Source organism: Malaclemys terrapin, chromosome 11 (genome assembly GCF_027887155.1).
Source record: "Malaclemys terrapin pileata isolate rMalTer1 chromosome 11, rMalTer1.hap1, whole genome shotgun sequence".
NCBI classification, from domain to species: domain Eukaryota; kingdom Metazoa; phylum Chordata; order Testudines; family Emydidae; genus Malaclemys; species Malaclemys terrapin.
Genome location: NC_071515.1, coordinates 20,767,796 through 20,788,526, shown reverse-complemented (window position 1 = coordinate 20,788,526; position 20,731 = coordinate 20,767,796). Strand labels below are relative to the sequence as shown.

Genomic DNA, 20,731 nt, shown 5'->3' with positions numbered 1-20,731 from the left:
CAGTGAGTAATTTTCCTTAAAATTAAAATTTTTCCATAATAAACCCCTAATACAGTTTCTTGCCCATTTTCAAATTGCATGGTGTAGAAATTTGGCAGTAAAGTTGGTGGCTTGGTTGCTGTTATTAAGATCAAATAACAGATTTCTCTTTTTAAAAAACCAAAACCATATTGTAAATGTTAAGCCATTTTAAGTGTGGAGCAGCGAACACATGACTATTTGTGACTCAGTTTTCAGGATGAAAACACTATTCTTTCTTTTTGATCTTGTAGGATAAAGATACTGTAGTTTGTTTCTGCAGTGTATTTGTGACCTATTCACAAATAAACATTGGTGCCATCTCTAACTTCTCTCATGTATCATTTTTTGGTTGTAGGCGAATCCTGAGTAGTGTTGAAAAGAGCAGACAAAAGTATAAACCTGCTTCCCTCACAGTGGAATTCATCCCTTTCTTTTACCGTAAGTACTATTGCCAGTGTGTGTGTTACTGATCACCTTTCAAGGAACAAACTTCTTGGTGCCATAGTTCTAGTCCCACTGTAAACATTTGATAAGTGCCAAAAGCTGCCTGCTTCCTTTCCAAGGTGAGGGCTTATTGAAGTTTGCTCTATCTCTTTTTGTACCTAAGAATTTGGCTTTGTTTGGAGTGCCATCATCATGCCATCCTCATCTGTGGTATTGTGGACTTTCTCAGTCTGGATCTTTCAAGCATTTTCATGGTGCAGCATACCATATTTTAATGAAGAGATGGTCTCATGGCTCACCTACTGTATCCTATACTGTTGCACATGCAACCTGCCTTTTCATGTGTGGTCACATAACATTGCTGTGGCAACAGCAGAAGTTATGGCATGGAAAAGTAATATTAGGAGAGTATTTATGTATTTTCAGTCGCCTCTTACGTGTTTTAGCCACTGGAAACAAGAAAAGCCAGAACCACGTAACCATCAAATGCTCCTTGGACCATAGTTTGGTAACATCTGTGCTAAGCTATGTTTCTTCTGGTCAAGTCATTAAATGTAGCTGTGACAACTGTGTAATTTCGATTTCAAACGTTCTTAGCATTACAAATGGCTTCAGGATAAATCAAAAGGGGAGGGCCTCAAGAGACATGTACTGTATTTTGATACACCATTACATAGACTACTGTGACTAGGACACTCTACCAAGTTTTGTCCTGCTCTCTAAAGGTAGGAAGAACTATGCAAAGGAGCTTTGTGGATGAATGGCAACAGAATATCCCGAACTCAACGCTCTGAATTGCTAAATGCCCTCAGCTACATGTGGCCAAAGCATTTGTTGATATCGCACAACTGCCAATAATTGCCTTCTCTGTTAGTTTATATCTGCTGATAGATGAAATCTCCAATGTTCTGCTCTTGTCGGAGTTACTTTTTTTGGTCATCTCTTAGGCTTTGTCTACACTAGAAAGGGTTTGCATGGCAACTATGCCAGCAAGTGCAGGTGCAGCTTGTCCCAGCAAAAATAGTTATTTTGCTGGTATAGTTTGTCAGTTCCCCAAACAAAATAAGCTGTACTGGCAAAAGGACACTTCTGCTGGTACATCTGTGTCTACATTAGTGCTTTTGCTGACATAGGTTGTTGGTTAGAGAGCGTGTTTTTTTTTCCCCTCTCCACACTTCTAACTGACATAGCTATGCTAACAAAACTTTTAAGTGTAGACCAACTGTCTTCTGCCTTCTAAAACCGTTTTTCTCAGATTTTGTTCAGATAGTTCTTCGTATTAATAATTTACAGCAATAAGGTTTTTCTTTTTATGCATAAACAAGAAAATGATGCAGTAACTCCTCACTTAACGTTGTAGTTATGTTCCTGAAAAATGCGACTTTAAGTGAAACGATGTTAAGCGAATCCAATTTCCCTATAAGAACTAATGTAAATGGGGGGGTTAGGTTCCAGGGCAGCTTCCCCTACTCTGCAAGCACCAGGGGCGGGGGGCTCACCCCTTTCCCCAAGCCCCCACCCTTGACCCGCCTCTTCTCCCCCCCCACCTCCTCCTCCTTTACTTTCCACGCTGCGTCCTGGCTCCTCCCCCCTCACTCCCTTCCCTTCTAAACGCCGCAAGCCAGCTGATTGCCACATTTGGGAGGCAGGGGAGGGAGGCGCGCCAGGTCCTCGCTCCTCCCCCTCCCTCCTGCCTGGGACAATCACCTGGCTTGTCTCGTTCAGGAGGCAGGGGAGGGATGGGGAGCCTGTGCGCCGAGTCCTCGCTTCTCCCCTCCTGCCTCCAAAACTCCACAAACCAGCTGATTGCGGTGGGGAGGAGGGGAAAGGCGCTGATCCGTGGGGTCTGCCAGCGGGCGGGAGGCACTGGGGGGGGGAGGAGGGGGGCATAGGGAGGCTGCCAGCGGTGGAGAAGGGAGGCTGCCAAATAACGTAAGAGCGGAGCATTGCACAACTTTAAATGAGTATGTTCCCTAATTGATCAGCAATGTAACAACGAAACAACATTAAGTGGGTCGACTTTAAGTGAGGAGTTACTGTATGCTGTACATGAAAGTTGAAAAAAAGAAAAAAAAAAAAAAAGCTGCATATGCAATGGATGTAATCTCCCTGTTTTAAACCCAGATTCAGGAAAGCCTCTTTATTCAGGACAGTGGAGATTGAATTGAATCGAATCCAGTGGAGCTTAAGTGCATACCTAAGTGCTGTCCTGATTTGGTGCCTTAATGAGTGCTCCCTTACATTTCTTTCTGATAATAATAAAATCTATAAATCCTTGTGAACAAATCTCGGCTGTTGCCCAGTTCATTTATCCACCCATCAAACTTCCTTAAATAGTTGAAGACGAGTTTTGTGTTTCTTCATTCCTCATAAGAAAGAATTGATGGTAGAGGCAGTTATGCCTCCCCAGCGGGAGAGAGGAACAACTTGCATATGAGTCATATTCTAAGGTTGAGGTGTTTCAGCTTAATCATGGGCACAAACCATGTATTGAAGAGTGTGGTCTGGTATAAATGCTACCTTCTGTAAACAATGATTGCAGGTAATTCTTTTTTCTTTCTTTGTATATATGGCAAAATGCACTAGTATGTAAGAGCAAAAGAGAGTGCTTAGAATGAACTGGGAGAAATAAAAATAGCTACCAACACTTCATCAGGTTGGAGTACTTCTCCATATACTGTTAAAATGGGCTGATGGTTTTAGTATATGCTTGGCATTAATATTAAGCTATTTCTTCTTACGTAGACGTTGTTTTTTGTTTTAGCCTGCATTGAATTATTCTAGTATTTTTCATTTGTTTTTTGTTTGACTATTCAGGCACTTTAAAAGTGACATTTTAACTGCTGGCGTGTGACATTATTGGAAGTTTCTCACAGGGCTAATTCCAAACAAAATAATCCTTTGTGGTTTTGGTTGTAGCTACTCTGTGTGTCTAAGGTTATTGCTATAGCAACAACTTCCAGGTTAACATTTACTGCTCAGAACAATTCCTAAGGCTATTTGTAAGTGGTTTATGTCAAGTTATGTATGAACAAAGTTGCAGGACAAAGGGCCTGTGTATACCGCTATTGCAATCAATAGTTTTCCCAGTGACTTTTTAACCGGAGCAAGTTCAGGCAGTTTGGCACTGAGCCTTTCCATATTGGATTTTTTTAAGCTTGTTTATAAGTGGTACTTCACTTTCTTTTGAGGAAAGAGATTAAAAGATATGAGTCTTCTTATTTTGGGATACACAAATGACTTTTTCCTCTTATTTCAATAGAATGCTTTCAAGAAAGTGAACATCTCAAGGAAAGCCTGAAGTGTTGCCTGCTACATCTCTTTGGAGCCATTGTGGCTGGTGGACAGGTGGGGAGAATATTGAAAAATATTATAAAGTAATCTCAGCTATTACCATGTGAAGGGTTCATCTTCTGTTCCTCATGTAAATGTTATGGTTTATGGAATATCGGGTATCTATCAAAAGGCAAGTGTGTATTGCAGAACAGACTGTATCAACAATTGACTGTGGATTAGTTGGTTGTGTGTGTTACCGGGATTGGGAGTCCATTGTGCTTAGTGCTATGTAAGACTACTAAGAGACAGTTCCTACCCCAGAGAATAGTTGGGAATTGTAATAACTGTGTATGCACGTGTGTATATGTGTTCTCCTTCCATTGACATAGCTATCATGGAGGTGAATTAACCACACCAGTAGGAGAAACTCTCCTGTCGGCGTGGTAGCATCTTCACTGAAGCGCTACAGCTGCACCTGTGCAGTGGTGCTGACACAGCATTTTAAGTGTAGACCTGCCCTTATATGTTCTTCTCTGCTGGCACAATGAGCATAGCGTACTAAATTAAAGGAGTGTTTGTGTCTGCTCGGTGCCAAGAAATTTAGAAAGGAGTACGAGAATAGACTGGAATTGCAGTGTACTTACATGAAATCATTTGGTCTGGCATTGCTGAGGAAGGAATTTGAAGTATACCTGTGCAGCATAAGTGGCACAGAATATATGGGTGGGGAAGGGAAAGAGAAATGAGATCAGATGAAGAGTGGGATTAATCACTGATTTGAATTTGATTTGAACATCAGTCTCCTGTTCAGAATTTCTCAGATATAGCTTAGAAAAAATGTTGCCGTCTGAGCCCGTGATACTATAATGTGTCATGCCCATTCTGTCAAGTCATGTGATATGTCAGTGTTCAAAAGCAGCCTGTTAGCCAGGACTTGGCATGAGTGAGCACCGTTTTAATCTTTTTTTTTTTAATAACTGATAGGAAGGAAGTATGGGAATTTCTTTTTTTCTGTGCAAGTCTCTAGTCCAGTACAATCTGACTGCAAATTGTAAGAAGACGCATGTCGAGGCAGAATAAGGCACTTTAGTGCTTACCCAGTTTATCTTGTAAAAGGTTAACAGAGAGCACTATGTCTTTAGAATAGAAAACCAACCTCAAAAAAAGAAAATCAATTCTCCATGAGCAAAGAGAATTTACATGGCCCTTGGTGACCATTGTAATACAGTATGTACTCCAATCACAGATAAAGATTGCTCTGGGTAATACAGGAAGGCTAGTGTTCTTAAAATGTTTATCGTTAGTTAATTCTATTTTAGGTTGAAATTCTGAACTCACTGAGAAATTTGGGGATATATGAAAACAGGGGTCTGTATGAAAGTCCGAACTTAAACTCTAAATTCTGCTAAGGCAAAAGATGTATTACACAATAGAATATGTATATTATCAGTATCACTTTGAATAATTCAAATGCACACTAAAATTAAAAGCCTGCAACCAAAATAAGTATCCCTTTCATGTTGAAGTCAATGTATATTAGACATATAGCTAAAGAATATTAATTTAAAAACAGGAATTTAAAAAAAACAACAAAAATCTTAATCCCCCCTCACACCAAACCCTGCTATTGCAACTTTAAGGTTACAGACTTAAACACAAAACAGTCAAGATATGCAAAAACTGAGGTTTAGAGATTGCGTACATTTATGTATAAAATGAGTGGGTTAATATTACTAGAAAAATATTTTTTGCATTTATTTCAGAATATTTTTATAAAAATATGTAACCGTGTCATTAACATGTCATTAGCGTGTCATTAACAGGCTTTTTTTCGTCTTTACATACATTATGTATTCACGATATATAGTGCCAAATTCTGCTTTTCCCCTGTAAATATACCCTTTGAAGCCATTAGGCTTAATTGAGTAGAATGCCCAGGATTTGGCCCAAAATCTATATTGATCAACACAACCATAGTTGACTGAGGAGATAAATTAACAATGCTCTTATTAGTACTATATTTATTAGAGTTCATATATCTTGCATGATTCAAATTGAAACTTGTTGATTTTAAGTATTTGGAAGAGGCTTGATACCCTCAGATTAAAGTATAGTTGTTTTTATTGTGCATTTCAGAGAAATGCTCTTCAAGCCATATCTCCTGCCACCATGGAAGTCTTGATGCGTGTTTTGGCAGACTGTGACACCTGGGATGATAGGGATCCTGAGGAAGTGAGCAGGAAAGCAGAGCTGACTCTTAAGTGCCTGACAGAAGTAGTGCATATCCTTCTCACCAGTAGTTCAGACCAGCGGCAAGTGGAGACCAGTACCATACTGGAGAACTACTTCAAGTTGCTTAATTCAGACCATTCAGCGTTGCCTAACTCCAGGAGATCTAGGCAGTGGGAGAATAGGTTCATTGCACTACAGATCCAAATGCTGAGTGAGTGCATCCAGACAATTCCTCTAAATCTGTTTTGTTAAAATTTTCATAATTTTTTAAATGAAGTGATTTAAGCAAGTATAATTATTCAAGTGTGTTTTCACTTATTTAGGTTATTTAGGTAAGAAATTGAATATTTTCTTCTTGTTGGAATTCATTCAAATATGTGCCAATTTGCTTTTAATTCAAAAAATATTAATCACATGAACTGGTTACTTTTTGGCTTAAGGATGTCAGCCTACAAACAGTTCAGGGGCAATGAAAAAAGATTAGAAGATCTAGTACCTGTTATGGACTTCCATTTAAAAGTTATCATTTGGCAATAGCTTCCACACAACAGTATCTGAGAGATTGCAGCTAACCCCTATACAATAAAAAGGGAATACCTGGAATATTTGAGCTATTCCAATGTGGTAGATATTTGCCATTTTTAGTTGTGTAATTGGAATTATTGCATAGAACCATAGAAATGTAGAACTGGAAGGGACCTTGATAGGTGTCAAAGTCAGACTCAGGACTCACAATTTGTCAGACCACTCTGTTTATTAGCAAAAGTGCTCTGCTAATACACCCAGATGATGTGAGTGCCATGCAAGGCCCAAACTACCTTATTTATACAGATAAAAAGGGCGTGAACTTAACAAGATGACAAAGGGAGCAGAACTGATAAGTTTACCTGGGGCTAGACACACACATCTTATTTCCTTATTAACTCTTACCGATCTCCTGTTAATGTCCCACCATCAGCTTAAGTGGACCCATTGTTCAATACCTTAATGTTTCTCTTCCTGTCAACTTTATCTCAACATTCCTCATTCCTGCTTAAAGGAACATACAGCATTTCTTTAATCCATTCTACTTTTACAATACAATTCATTCTACTTTCACATAGGTTATCTAGTCCAGTCCCTTGCACTGAGGCAGGACTAAGTTTTATTTAGATTATCAAGTTCTTGTCTAACTTGTTTTTAAAAACCTCCAGTTATGGAGATTCCACAGCCTCCCTAGGTTACATACCTTAGATGAGACAATAGCCTTAAACCATAGGATATAATTCATTGGTTAACATTCATTTATTATTTGTATTTTTTAAAGTTGATGTAGAGAATGGGGAGATGTAAATAAGGCATTTCTTGCCCACCAATACTTTCATTTTCTTAACATTTTGATATCCGTGTGGATGATACTGACTGTTGGCAAACAAAATAAGATGGCTTCAGAATGTTGAGGAATAACTGGTTGATGAGGAAGCAAATATTTATAGATATTTTAAATAAGAAGGCATGCTTCTTATATACGTGAAAATGACAGTGATTTTAAAAAGAGCCTCAGAACAATTGAATATATTCCGTAGCTGAAATTTCCTCCAGATACAGTAGATTACATGTTGGTTTCTGCTGCTTCAGAATGTTTTGCTCAAGGCCTAGTATTTTATGCTGGAATTCACTTCAGTGTTTATCAAAGCATTCATAATTTTTTAACTGATTCTCAGTGCATAACATTTTTCCATGGAGCCTTCAATGTAGTGTTTCTAAATTTGTCAGCAGTATAATGTTAAAAAAAAAAAATGCTTAAGGATTAGTGTAACTATTTATTTTTGTGATTTTTATTTTTATTTTGATAGACACCATCACAGCCATGTTAGACTGCACTGATAGGCCTGTTCTGCAGGCCATTTTCCTTAATAGTAACTGCTTTGAGCATCTCATCCGACTGCTGCAGAACTGCAAGGTACATTCCATTATTATTAACTTCTTATTTCTGATCTCAACAAAATGTTGGGCTTCTTGTAAGAGTTCAGTTGTGTAAATCATCTTTGTATCTTGGCTCTAAGTTTAAATATAATCCTTTTGAGTATCAAGTACTGGACTTGTATCACTGACCTGGTGAGTGTTTCAGAAGCTATAAATATGTGTAATTTATGAAGCAGAAGTACATCTTGTCTTCCAAATATATTAACCATGCTTGTATTGATAAGACATTGGGTAGTGAATGCTCACAATTTCTCTTTGAGAAATGCTTGTATATACTCTAATCTGTGTCTAAATTTTGTTTAGTTTGGTGTCAGAATCAATCTTTCCTACTATGAGAAGTCACTTATAACTGTTAGCAGATGGTGGATTGATTTCTAATGTCAGGGATGCATTCCTCCATTTCATAGAATCATAGAAGATTAGGGATGGAAGAGACCTAAAGAGGTCATCTAGTCCAACCCCCTGCTCAAAGCAGGACCAATCCCCAACTAATATCATCCTAGCCAGGGCTTAGTCAAGCCGGGCCATAAAAACCTCCAAGCATGGAGATTCCTCCACCTCCCTAGATAACCCATTCCAGTGCTTCACCACCCTCCTAGTGAAAAAGTTTTTCCTAATATCCAATCTAAACCTCCCCCACTGCAACTTGAGACCATTACTCCTTGTTCTGTCATCTGGTACCACTGAGAACAGTCTAGATCCATCCTCTTTGGAACCTCCCTTCAGGTAGTTGAAGGCTGCTATCAAATCACCCCCACTCTTCTCTTCTGCAGACTAAATAAGCCTAGTTCCCTCAGCCTTTCCTCATAAGTCATGTGCCCCAACCCCCTGATCATTTTCGTTGCCCTCCACTGGAGACTCTCCAATTTGGCAACATCCTTTATGTAGTGGGGGGCCCAAAACTGGGCTCAATACTCCAGGAGTGGCCTCACCAGTGCCAAATAGAGGGGAATAATCACTTCCCTCAATCTGCTGGCAATACTCCTACTAATGCAGCCCAATATGCCTTTAGCATTCTTGGCAACAAGGGCACACTGTTGACTCATATCCAGCTTCTCGTCCACTATAATCCCCAGGTCCTTTTCTGCAGAACTGCTGCTTAGCCAGTCGGTCCCCAGCTTGTAGCAGTGTGTGCAATTCTTCCATCTTAAGTGCAGGACTCTGCACATGTCCTTGTTGAACCTCATCAGATTTCTTTTGGCCCAATCCTCCAATTTGTCTAGGTCACTCTGGAACCTATCTCTTCCCTCCAGCATATCTTCCTCTCCCCTCCAGTTTAGTGTCGTCCGTGAACTTGCTGAGGGTGCAATTCATCCCATCATCCAGATCATTATTGAAGATGTTGAACAAAACCGCCCCCAGGACTGACCTCTGGGGCTCTCCGCTTGATACCGGCTGCCAACTAGACATCAAGCCATTGATAACTAACCGTTGTGCCCAACGATCTAGCCAGTTTTCTTTAAAAAAACAAAAAAACAAAAACAAAAACCACACATACACTGGTGTTCAGTTGCAAGGGTTTCAGAATACTTGGTCTGAATTCCTGCATAGCTGAGATTAGGAATGAGCTTAATTTGTTACAAAATGCTCTTCTTGGATGCCTATTCTTTTTAGAAGGGACATAGTATTCATATTTCCTACTTTCTCTGATTCCATATTAATCCCAGATGACCATTGATTGTAAGCCAGCGCCTTTCACTGAAGTTGTTATGCTTTTATAAGATGAATTTTTTCCCAAATAAAAAACTACATAAATATGAATACTGCCTAACTTCCTGGGGTTTCATATTTCATTTGTTTTTTGTTTTCATAATGAAGCTGTTGACGTGGCTGTATTGAACGCTTCTAGATAATTTAATGCTAGCTACGTGTGAATTATTGTACAATATTCCATTTAGTTAGAAAATATTTGAATGCAATAGTACTTTAAAACGCCCACATGTAAATTTTGATCTAGTCTTTCTTACATTGATTTAAGTCAGGGACAAAATTGGGAGAAATATTGAGTGTGTTGTATAGTGTTTGTTTGTGCTTTTAACTTCTTTTAAAAGTACATTATTTGGCCTTACCAAGGTTTTTTTGCACTTCCTTTTGGGAATCTGTACCTGTTTCTGTACTGATCTTACACTCTTTGAAATGCTGCTATAAAAGAGAGATTTATGTTTTTCTAGACTGAGTCTTATATTATCATATGATGTTATTATTTAGCTGGTTCATGGGCACTCTAGGCCTGCTCCTACTCCCACTGATGTCAATGGCAAAACTCTCACTGACTTCAAGGCCAGCAGTATTATGGCCTGTGTTTTAACCATTCTTCTCTCCTTGAATTTCACTCTACCCTTTTGTCATCAGAACTCTTCACCGAGTCAGACTTCTGTATTGTATATTGGCTTGTATATTACTACTATTATTACACAGACGGGTTCTTTGGTGTTGTCAAATTTGTGCAAGTGTTTTGCTTTTTTACACTCTAAATGACCCCAAGGACAAGATCATGTGTTTTCCACATATAGTACAACGCTCTACAAAGATGAAGTCAGTTGTGAGGTTAGTACACTTCTTTTGTCAAATGCCTCCACTAACCAGGTAGAATCTTGCTAAAAATATTTTTTCCTCATTCTTGAAAGTCTGCCACACTTCTAGGTTTGCTAGTGACACCCCAAATGTATAACACCACAGATAACAGAAGAGTCAGCGGTTGTTCTTGACACAATGAATGTGTTGTGTGTCTATGAATCTGGAGACTAGGAGAATTGCAGAGAGGGGAGGGAGTAAAAAAAGAAATCAAAACTGATTTCTGTTGTGAATACTCCCAGGAGCCACATAATAGAGGCATATTTCTGATCTTACCTCAAAATTGTCTTCAGCTTTGCAGATCGTCTTCAGAGAAGATAGATGAACTTCAGCTAAAGAATTCAAAGCTTATGGAAGAGAGATGTCTTCTCTTTACTCTTCTTTGGGGCTGGGGACCCAAAACATACGTTTTTTTGAAAGCTGTTCAGCCAGTTCAGATGTTGCTCTGAAGCCCAGTTTATCTGATCTGAAGCCCAGTTTATTCAGGGCTGTCCCCTGGAATGTTGAGGTAACTGAGGTTTCACTTTATAGCTGTTGAAAGGGGTTTTATTGGTACACTAAGAACATCTGACATTGCTTCTTCGTGTATCTTGAACGTTTTATATTGATGGGAAACTTTCCTTAAATATAGATCAAATTTGAAGAATAGCAGTGGTTACTATGCCCAGCCTTATGTGGGCTAAAGAAAACATTATTCTTCTATGAATAGATTTCTGGATACAAGAATTCAAAACCAGAGAGAGCCATCTACTTGGGCCTTTTAATAAATACATGGTTTTAAAATCTCTAGTTGCTTATTTTTCTCTTCTATATGTCTCTTATGGGAAATGAGTTAGAATGAATTTGTTTTTTCTATGTCTGTTCTTGCCTCCTGTTCATAATTTTATCTTCAGTTGCTAATGCTGTAATTCTCTCCCCATATTATAGCTATTTTCCAGTGTTAACAAAAGTATAACAGCTTTGGTCATGATAGATGCCTTTCAAACTAAGCAATGTTTCTAACTTTGTCGGGTTCTTAATACTTTTGTAATGCAGAGTAGTATCTTTGATTGTTGTCCTGTGTTTGCCTTTGATTATTGACAATCTTCAGTGAGTACGAAAGGAGTGGTTTTAAAAAATAGATTTTGCATACCATTTCATTTTTCTGATGGATATTTTCTCTGAAAAGTGACAAGCTGTCACTCTCCTCTGTTTTCAAAAGTCTTTTTTTTTAATTACTTGGTCTGGAAAACTATGTATTTCTAAGAGCCTCTTGACTCGCAATCTAAAAGCAGAAGAGGGCAAAGCTTCAGAATAGATCCAGCTTTGGGTGACTGAGTTCAAGTTCTTGCCAAGCTGCCAACTCATCAGGATGACTGAAAATTTCCCCCAGTCCTTCCAGTCTTGAAGATTGTGTCCCTCACAAAGCTGCTGCCATCGCTATCTCTGGATTCTGAAGTGTTGTACAGCAGGCTTTTCTAGATTGTTGGTGTCACTTCAGCCCTCCTACAAGATGAAACATAAGTAGAGAAACTAGGAGGCTGTGCTTCCCTCTTCCCTTCGCGTTTCTAATGTCTTACAGTTGTCCTCCCTCCTTTTTTAACGTGAATGTTGAGAGCCTCCAGTCCTGCACTTAGTTGCCATGCATCTAAGTACATTAAGCCAGTAACAAAAATAACTTGTAATTAGTACTGTTTCCATGTCTCAGCAATTACATCTTTTGGTTTATTTCTGGAAAACAGAATAAGCTAATGAATGTTTAACAATAGTTTGATATAATATTGGAAGAATTAACAAAAGACTGATATTTGTTAAGAATTGTGTAACTCACCAGTGTGAGATCATGTATGCTGCATGTGAAACATAAATTCATCCCAGGCTTCACGATATTAGCTGCAGGTAATGTTTAATGCACCTCTTTCCATTATTCTTGTCTCTGTTTCTAACAGCTGTTTTTAAATGCTAACAATAAGGTGGCAGACAAGAGTGAAAAAGACCTTGCCAACAAATTACTGACAGAAATGAATGAGGACCAGGTACCTACACAATTTTGCTTCATTTGAAGCCAAGACAGAGTAGCAGTCAGTGGGAAAAGTGATTCCTGTACTTTACCTTATCCATCCTCCTGAAACTGCTGCAGCTGGATGAATTCAGACTGCTGCACAGACCTATGCATGTTGTCTTTGGAAAGTAATCTTTTATGATAAGCAAATTACACCCATGACTTCACATGTATGGAGATGCTTCAAGTTGTAGGTATTTAAAAAATATTAAGTACAAATTTTGCTCCTTTTAATCTGAGGAGGGTGAAGTACAGGAATAGAATCCCAGTATCAATGCTATCAACCTGGTGGTGATTTCGTTTTTTCTTTTTTGCTTCTGTCTCAGCACGGTGGTCTATTGGGTTCTGGGGCTTTGTTTGTGAATCTGTATGGTTGTAGTTGATGTCCTGATTCTCTGCTTGTCATCAAGAACAGATGTTCACAATACAATGGACAGGCTGAATGTGGGAGGTGAGAAGAGTCTGTTGTCTTGAATTTCCATTAGCATCATGGAAAACATCAAATGCAAATTCTTACTGTATCACTCCTTATAGGAGTATGGAGATTGTTACTGATTTGTTCTCATTTAAATAGATAACGCAGTGCTGAGCACATGAAAGTATGTAATCTAGAAATCTTGATTCTGTTTAAAATAGCCAATCCTGTTGGTAACTCAGTGTGAGGATCTGCATGTAAACATTTATTCACTAACTTCTCATTGAACTAATATATTGCATATTGGACAGAGACTGTCACATGGAGTCTGTTGATTTGCATAGTTCCACTGGTCAAGTTTACAAAGGGACCTGCTGATATATGGCACGTAATTTTCTGTTCATAAATTATCATGAAAAATATCAGTATTCAGAGGAATTAACTAATAGAAAACATAAAAGGAAAAGAATTATTTGAGACTCATTTTGTTTGAAAGTAGAGTGTCATCCTCTAGGATGGATGTAAGAGGCAATGAAGTTATTGGACTGTGCTGGTATAACTAATCACTTCTAATGTGTGTGTGTATTGCTTTGGAGCCTGCACTGAGATTAAAATGATGTTCATCTCCATTTGTTAAAGAACTGATTGTCAGAAAGCTATATACTCTGCAGTGCACACATACAGTACAAGGGGTTGGTTACTTTCTTTTCCTCCCTCCCTCTTGAGATTGTCCATTAACAGCATGAGGAAAATTTGTACATTTGTCCATCAGAACCTTTTACTGTAATGTGTGTGAACGCTTCTTTCCTCTTCTTGAACTACATGGCTAGTTTTCTGTCATTGTGTCCTTTCTTGTAGGTTGTGGTGTCATGAAATCCATGTTGGTGGGGAGATGATTGTAAAGCATGATAGTTAACTTTGATTTTCATCCTGGCAGAAGTGCACAGAGTATCCTTCAGAGCAGAATTCTATTTAATATGTTTGTAAGTAACACCTGTCTCTGCTGCTTTCAGGTGTTTCAGGGACAACTAGACTGCTTGGCAGTATCCACCATTCAAGCCCTTACAGCAGTATTGCACAAATCTCCAGCTGCGAAGGTAAGCATACTTATGCATAGGTCTGTTTATGGCAGCCATCTTTCTCATTTCTTGTTCAACATTTTAATGTAAAACCTTGAAGAATTGTTTATTATTATTAATTATTATTATTATTGACAGCAGGCAGGCCCCAACCAGATCAAGAAACCCTTTGTGCTTTTCTTCCTCATGCTCCTCTTATGGACTACATCATCATTTGGGCTGGACATTAATTTAATTTTATGTAAAGTTGGAACATGATTTCTGGGATTAGAGCTAATTTGATTGGTTAATAAAAAACAGAAACTTTAAAAACTGAATGTAAAGTAATATTCTCTGACAACTTTTCCCGCAATGAAAATTGCGCTAAGTCCCATGAATGTTTGAAGGGCCACCTACATACTCTGCATTTTAAGTGAATTTTTCAACAGTGACGTTTTTTGCCTCTCGCTACTTTATTCCAGAAGCACTTCACATAAACTCCTGTTTCTTCCAACAAATTCACTCATATTTAAAAATGTATTTTTCCACATTGTACAGATAACAATTGAAAATACCCATGCAAAGAGAAGGGAATTCACTTAATAGGATGTAATTGCTGTTCATTAACTAATAAGTAGATTTATATAACTGTGTAGATTTTACTGGTTGAGAGTTGTTTTCCATAAATTCAGTGCAAGGTAACCAGTTTTCAGAATACTTTCCCATATTTAATAAAGTTTCTATCTCAAATATTTCTCAAATATTATTAAATCAAGACATTTTTCTAGGAGAATATTTTACTTAAAAATGATTATATACTACTTCAGCTTCTGCACCTACTTGTGTTCGTTTTCATCTTATTCTATAGGTTCAACTAAATAATAAAACAATTGGTATTTAACTAATAAACTAAAAAGACTAACATTTTGAAATATATTAAAACAATTGTACTGGAGATTTTGTTTATGGTTTATAACAAGTAAAATAAAGCTCTTCTCTGTGCCTGTGTACTTCTGTTGTAATTTGTCACCTACAATTAAAGCATTTATTAAGCTACAGAATATATTTTTGCATGACATAATATTATAGGCAGTAGTGTCATGAATCTATAACTATAGGGCTAATCCAAAACTCGTTGAAGTCAATCAAAAGACTATCCTTAACTTCTTTAGATAAGGTTTGTAGTATGTTCTCATAAAGGGTAACATAACAATAAAGCTAGTTTTGTGTTAATGAGACCCTATTAATGCAGGTAAGTAATTAGCCACTAGAGTTAGTTGTGTCTGTCTCTTTTATTATCCCCAACAGAAGTTGGTCCAATAATTACCTCCTCAGCCTGTTCTCTCTAATATGCTGGACTGACACAGCTACAACGGCACTGCATATTTTTCTTAATGTTACTATTTTTTTTCTCTTTAGGAGGTCTTTAAAGAGCGGATTGGTTATGCACATATGTATGAAGTACTAAAATCTCTGGGTCAGCCTTCGCGAGAGTTGCTAGAAGAACTTATGAATATGGTGAGACATGTGCTTGCTTTGAACATTATCTAAAATGGCTGAACTTCTGGACAGCTTTTCTGCCTCTATTTTGTTGTAGTAGGCCAGTAGTTCATCTTTGTGTTCTATGCTCTTTTTTTCCAGGCTGCCGAAGGTGATCACGTGTCTGTTGGAATTTTGGGCATTAGTAACGTCCAGCCCTTATTACTGCTTATCCAGTGGCTTCCAGAGCTAGAGTCACATGACCTTCAGATCTTCATCTCAAATTGGTTGAAGCGAATCTGCTGTATTAACAGGCAGAGTCGTGCCACGTGTGTCAATGCAAACATGGTCATCCGCATCATTGAGACATTAAACTTCCACTCTTCACTTCATCGCACTTGTGCTGAGAACCTGATTGGCCTCCAGGGTTCTTTGGGAAGTCAATCAATGAGCTCTGAAGAACTGCATCGACTAATACGACTCTTGAGGACTAATGAACCAAAGCAGTCTCACCCTTACGTCATCCCTGTGATGCGTGCAATTCTGGCAATGGCTCGGAAGCAAGGCCTGGACAGTGCCATGCAATATTTCAACTTGTCCCCCAGCATGGCAGGAATTGCTGTGCCACCTATTCACAAATGGCCAGGCTCTGCATTTTCCTTCAATGCTTGGCTATGCCTAGACCAGGACCAAGTTACACCTGACATCACCAGCAAGGGAGGAGGCAAGAGGAAGCAACTATACAGGTATGCTTGCTGTGATTACTTTGTGTGGAGGAACATCTCTTGGTAATCTGCATCCCATGGCATATGTGGTAGCGATGCTTATATTTATATAGCACATTTTATACCAAAATACTTGATAAATTAAATATCGGTTGAGTTTGTAAACAGGAATGGCTTCATCCACCACCGAAGACATGACTATACTACAGGAATAGCCATGCAAATGCATGGTTAAGGGTTTCTGTATTGGAACAATTATACAGCTAGTGTGTATAGGAAGGTGCAATTCTATAACTATATTAAGATTAAATTATTTGGGTAATGCATATTAACATATGTTTTCTCATCCATGATGGCATTAAAAAAAGAAAAAAGGACCCCCTAATTGTAACAGGTAACCATGCATTAGTAAAGTTCGGCCATAAAATATAACTGCCTCTGATTTTAACACAGGTGTTCAATAGCAAACAAGTGCAAAAATTCAGGATAATACCTGAAAAATATCCTTTTCTAATTGGAACTTCAGGGGGAGATTTCTGCATTTGGAATTTGGCCAAGACACCTCTTTAACCCTTTTCTCATATAAGCAATGCCATAGATTGACTCATTTTAAGATATAAACGACCACTTTTGATTATTATCTGAACTACAGGCCCTCCAGCAGCACAGTGCTCCAGAATATCATGCTGGGGTATTAGTATAGTACTGACTTGGTTAAAAGTGCCACCTGCTTAACTCCCATCACCATTTCTTTTATTTTTTTAAAAAGGTCTCCCATTCAAATCCTGACCTAAACCCATATAGTTTCTGAAATCTAATGGTATTATAGCATAAGGAGAAATGGCTGCAGCTGCATTTGGACTTGTTGGTTCTAGAATAGTAGTTTGCATGTTTAGTCATTAAATTGCATTTAGAATATGATGTATTTTAGTGTGTGGTGGAGAGAGGGTATCCTTTGTTACGCTACATATCCTGCTCGCCAGATAGGGATTGGTGTTGGCTACTCAGATGAAGTTCTAAGATTCTTGATTGAAGGGGATATAATAGCAAATAGGAAATAGATAACAAGAATAAATAAATGATTAAAAACACAGGTGGTTACTTTACTTTGTTTCAGTGGAAAATGCTTTTTTAAATATACAACAGAAAAGACTGAGCTAGCTGCTATCTCCAGGCTTTGCAGTCTATATGTGCATTATTAGGTGAAGGGCGGACACCGTCGACTTAACGTACCCACTCTACACGCATGCACTGCATTCATCATTTGAAAACGTATTATGTCTACTTTAAGATGAGGTATGATGTGGAGCTGGCAAGTAGTGCCATTACCTTAGGAGTGGGGGCTGAACAATGATGCCATCAACACATTAAAATGACCACTTTGAAATCTTTGCATTTTTTCTATGAGTTTAGTGATTCTACGTATTATTTCAAGATGTAAAATTGGATTTCTTTGTGTTCTCAATGCATCACAACAACAATTGTAGACCTGTGGGACTGGAAGGGACCTCAGTAGGTCATCTAGTCCAGTCCCCTGCACTCAAGGCAGGACTAAGTAATAACTAGACCATTCCTGACAGGTGTTTGTCTAACCTGTTCTTAAAAACCTCCAATGACAGTGATTCTACAACCTCCCTAGACAGTGTGTTCCAGTGCTTAACTGCCCTGACAGTTAAGAAGTTTTTCCTAATGTCCAATGTGAACCTCCCTTGCTGCAATTTAAGCCCATTGCTTCTTGTCTATCCTCAGAGGTTAAGGAGAACAATCTTTCATTCTCCTCCTTCTAACAAGCTTTTACATACTTGAAAACTGTTACTATAACCCCTCCGTCTTTTCTTCTCCAGACTAAACAAACTCAATCTTTACAATCTTTCCTCATCCTGTTTTCTTTAATCATTTTTGTTGCCCTCCTCTGAACTTTCTCCAGTTTGTCCACATCTTTCTGCAGTGTGGTGCCCAGAACTAGATACAGTTCTCCAATTGTCAGTGTGGCGTAGAGTGGAAGAATTACTTTTCGTGTCTTGCTGATACATGCCAGAATGATATTTGCTGCCTTTCTTTTTTTTTTTTTTTTTTTTGCAACAGCGTTACACTGTTGACTCATATTTAGCTTGTGATCCACTATGACCCCCAGATCCCTTTCTGCAGCACTCCTCCTTGGGCAGTCATTTCCCATTCTGTATGTGTGCAACTGATTGTTCCTTCCTAAGTAAAGCACTTTGCATTTGTCCTTAATGAATTTCATCCTATTTTCTTCAGACCATTTCTTTAGTTTGTCTGGATCATTTTGATTTTTAATCCTGCCCTTCAAAAGTACTCGCAACCCCTCCCGTCTTGATATTGTCCACAGACATTGAGTATATGCTCTATGCCATAATAATTTATGAAGATATTGAACATAACCAGACCCAGGACCAATCCCTGCAATACTCCTACTCCCGAGGGAATTATGTGCCAAAAATTTAAAAATTATGTGCACAATATTTTAAAATTCTGCAAATATTATTTGTCAATAAATAAATGTGGCTCCAGCATGGCAGTGAGGGGCACAGGCCACTGGCTGCATTGAGGTGGAAGATCACCCTGAAGCCCCCACCTCCCCCACTACAGGGACTCGGCAGTGACACTGCACCTGACCCTGACACAGTGCAAGGGCTGGGCCTGTCCCAGAAACACCCCGGGGCCCCGACCCTCTGTGCCAGGTGCATGAGGTGTGGGTCGGCAGGCTGAGTCCATCAGGATCCAAGTGTGGAGGGGCTTAGTGTGGGGGAATCCAGGTGTGGGGCGAGAGGTTTCTATGTGGGGCAATCTGGTTGTGGGCATCTCAGTGGGAGATCTAGATGCACAGGAACTCGTTGGGGGGTTCCGGGTGCAGGGGCAATGGGACTCCAGGTGATGGTGGTTGGGCTCAGCGGTGGGGTCTGGGTGTGGGAATTCAGTGAGGGGGGGTTCGGGTGCAGGGGGAGTGAGGCTTGATGGAGTGGGGGTCCAGATGCAGCTGGTTGGGGCTCAGTGGGGTGGGGGTCTGGGTGTAGGGGGGCTCATCAGAGGGGTCCAGGGGTAGGGCTTGTCAGTGTGAGGGTTCAATGGGCCTGCTTAATGGGGGAGCCCCAGCTGCTGCCGAGGGGATTCCGCATGCCGGGATCCCACTTCCCCCATGATTCCCCTATCCCCTTTTCTTCTCCACCCCCCTCACCCCACACCCGAATTCCCCCTGCCCTATTCCACTGCCCTTCCTTCCCCACTCCCTCTTCACCCCCACCCCCTCAGCTCCCTTCCCTCATTTCCCTCACCACCGCTTACCCAACTCCACCGCAGGAACTCACTGTTCCACAGAAAATAGGAAGGCTCCCAGAACACAGAAAGGGAGCGCACCTGGCAGTAGGACCCAGGAGGCTGCGTTCAGCTGCAGAGTCAGCGGAGACAAGACCCAGCCTCTGAGCTGGGCAGCTCTGCATCTGCAGAAATGAGGAGGGATGGGGTGCAGTGGCATGTAACCCTGTGTGCTCTCCCATGCCTCATCTCTGTTTGGGGGGCTGTCCCCCCAAAAACTGCACACAAGGTTGTGCCTCCCTGCCCCCACAAGGCTTCCCTGCTGTTTTCTGTAGGGAAAAGCAGGAAATGTGTGTGTCTGGGGGAACATATGTTTTCTGCTGCGGGCACGCCGTCCCGCAGAATCCCTCCAGGAGTACAGTCACTGGCACACATGTATACTTAGCCCCATTTCCCCCCCGCCCCCCAATGGTGATCATGCAGGCACGCACGTCCAGCCCTCCTCCCCCGTCTCTGAGGCTGCTCCAGGTACATTGGAACAGACTTGCTGCTTGGGCTGCCAGGGAAAAGGTGTGTGTCTCCCGGCAGATTTTTTTTGCATTTTTCTGTGCAGGGGACACAGAAAAATGTGGGCCATATGAATTCTGCTCAAAATTGGTGCAGAATCCCCCCAGGAGTAATACCCCACTGGATATGTCCTTTGAGCTTGACTGTGAACCACTGATAACTACTCTCCGGGAATGGTTTTCCAATCAGTTATGCACCCACCTTATAGTAGCTCCATCTAGTTTGTTTATGAGGCAGTCATGTGAGACAGTATCAAAAGCCTTTCTGAAGTCAAGATATACCATATCTCCTGCTTCCCCCCATCCATAAGGCTTGTTACCCTGTCAAAGAAAGCTATTAGGTTAGTTTGATGTGATTTGTTCTTGACATATCCATGTTGACTGTTATCCCCTTATTATCTTCTAGGTGTTTACAGATTGCTTGCTTGCTTATTTGCTCCATGATCTTTCTGGGTACTGAAGTTAAGCTGACTGGTCTGTAACGCTATAGGTTATCCTTATTCCCCTTTTTATAGATTGGCACTATATTTGCTCTCTCCCAGTCCTTTGGAATCTCTCCCGTCTTGCATGAGTTTTTTGAAGAGATTAACTAATGGCTCAGATACCTCCTCAGTCAGCTCCTTGAGTATTCTAGGATACATTTCATCAGGCCCTGGTGACTT

General features: G+C 39.9%; 1 protein-coding gene across 4 annotated transcripts in view; it reads left to right on the top strand.

The window, feature by feature from the left end:
• NBEAL1 (neurobeachin like 1) overlaps positions 1–20,731 on the top strand; it is a 152,694-nt gene that overhangs the window by 53,586 nt on the left and 78,377 nt on the right. For 2 of the 4 annotated variants that reach the window (XM_054043887.1, XM_054043885.1), the window contains exons 7-14: positions 377–459; positions 3,728–3,813; positions 5,878–6,184; positions 7,809–7,915; positions 12,441–12,527; positions 13,982–14,065; positions 15,446–15,544; positions 15,668–16,251. In XM_054043887.1, coding sequence (XP_053899862.1) covers positions 377–459; positions 3,728–3,813; positions 5,878–6,184; positions 7,809–7,915; positions 12,441–12,527; positions 13,982–14,065; positions 15,446–15,544; positions 15,668–16,251 — 1,437 coding nt within the window. The remainder of the gene's footprint in view (positions 1–376; positions 460–3,727; positions 3,814–5,877; positions 6,185–7,808; positions 7,916–12,440; positions 12,528–13,981; positions 14,066–15,445; positions 15,545–15,667; positions 16,252–20,731) is intronic. The other 2 variants (XM_054043888.1, XM_054043889.1) reach the window with 2 other exon arrangements.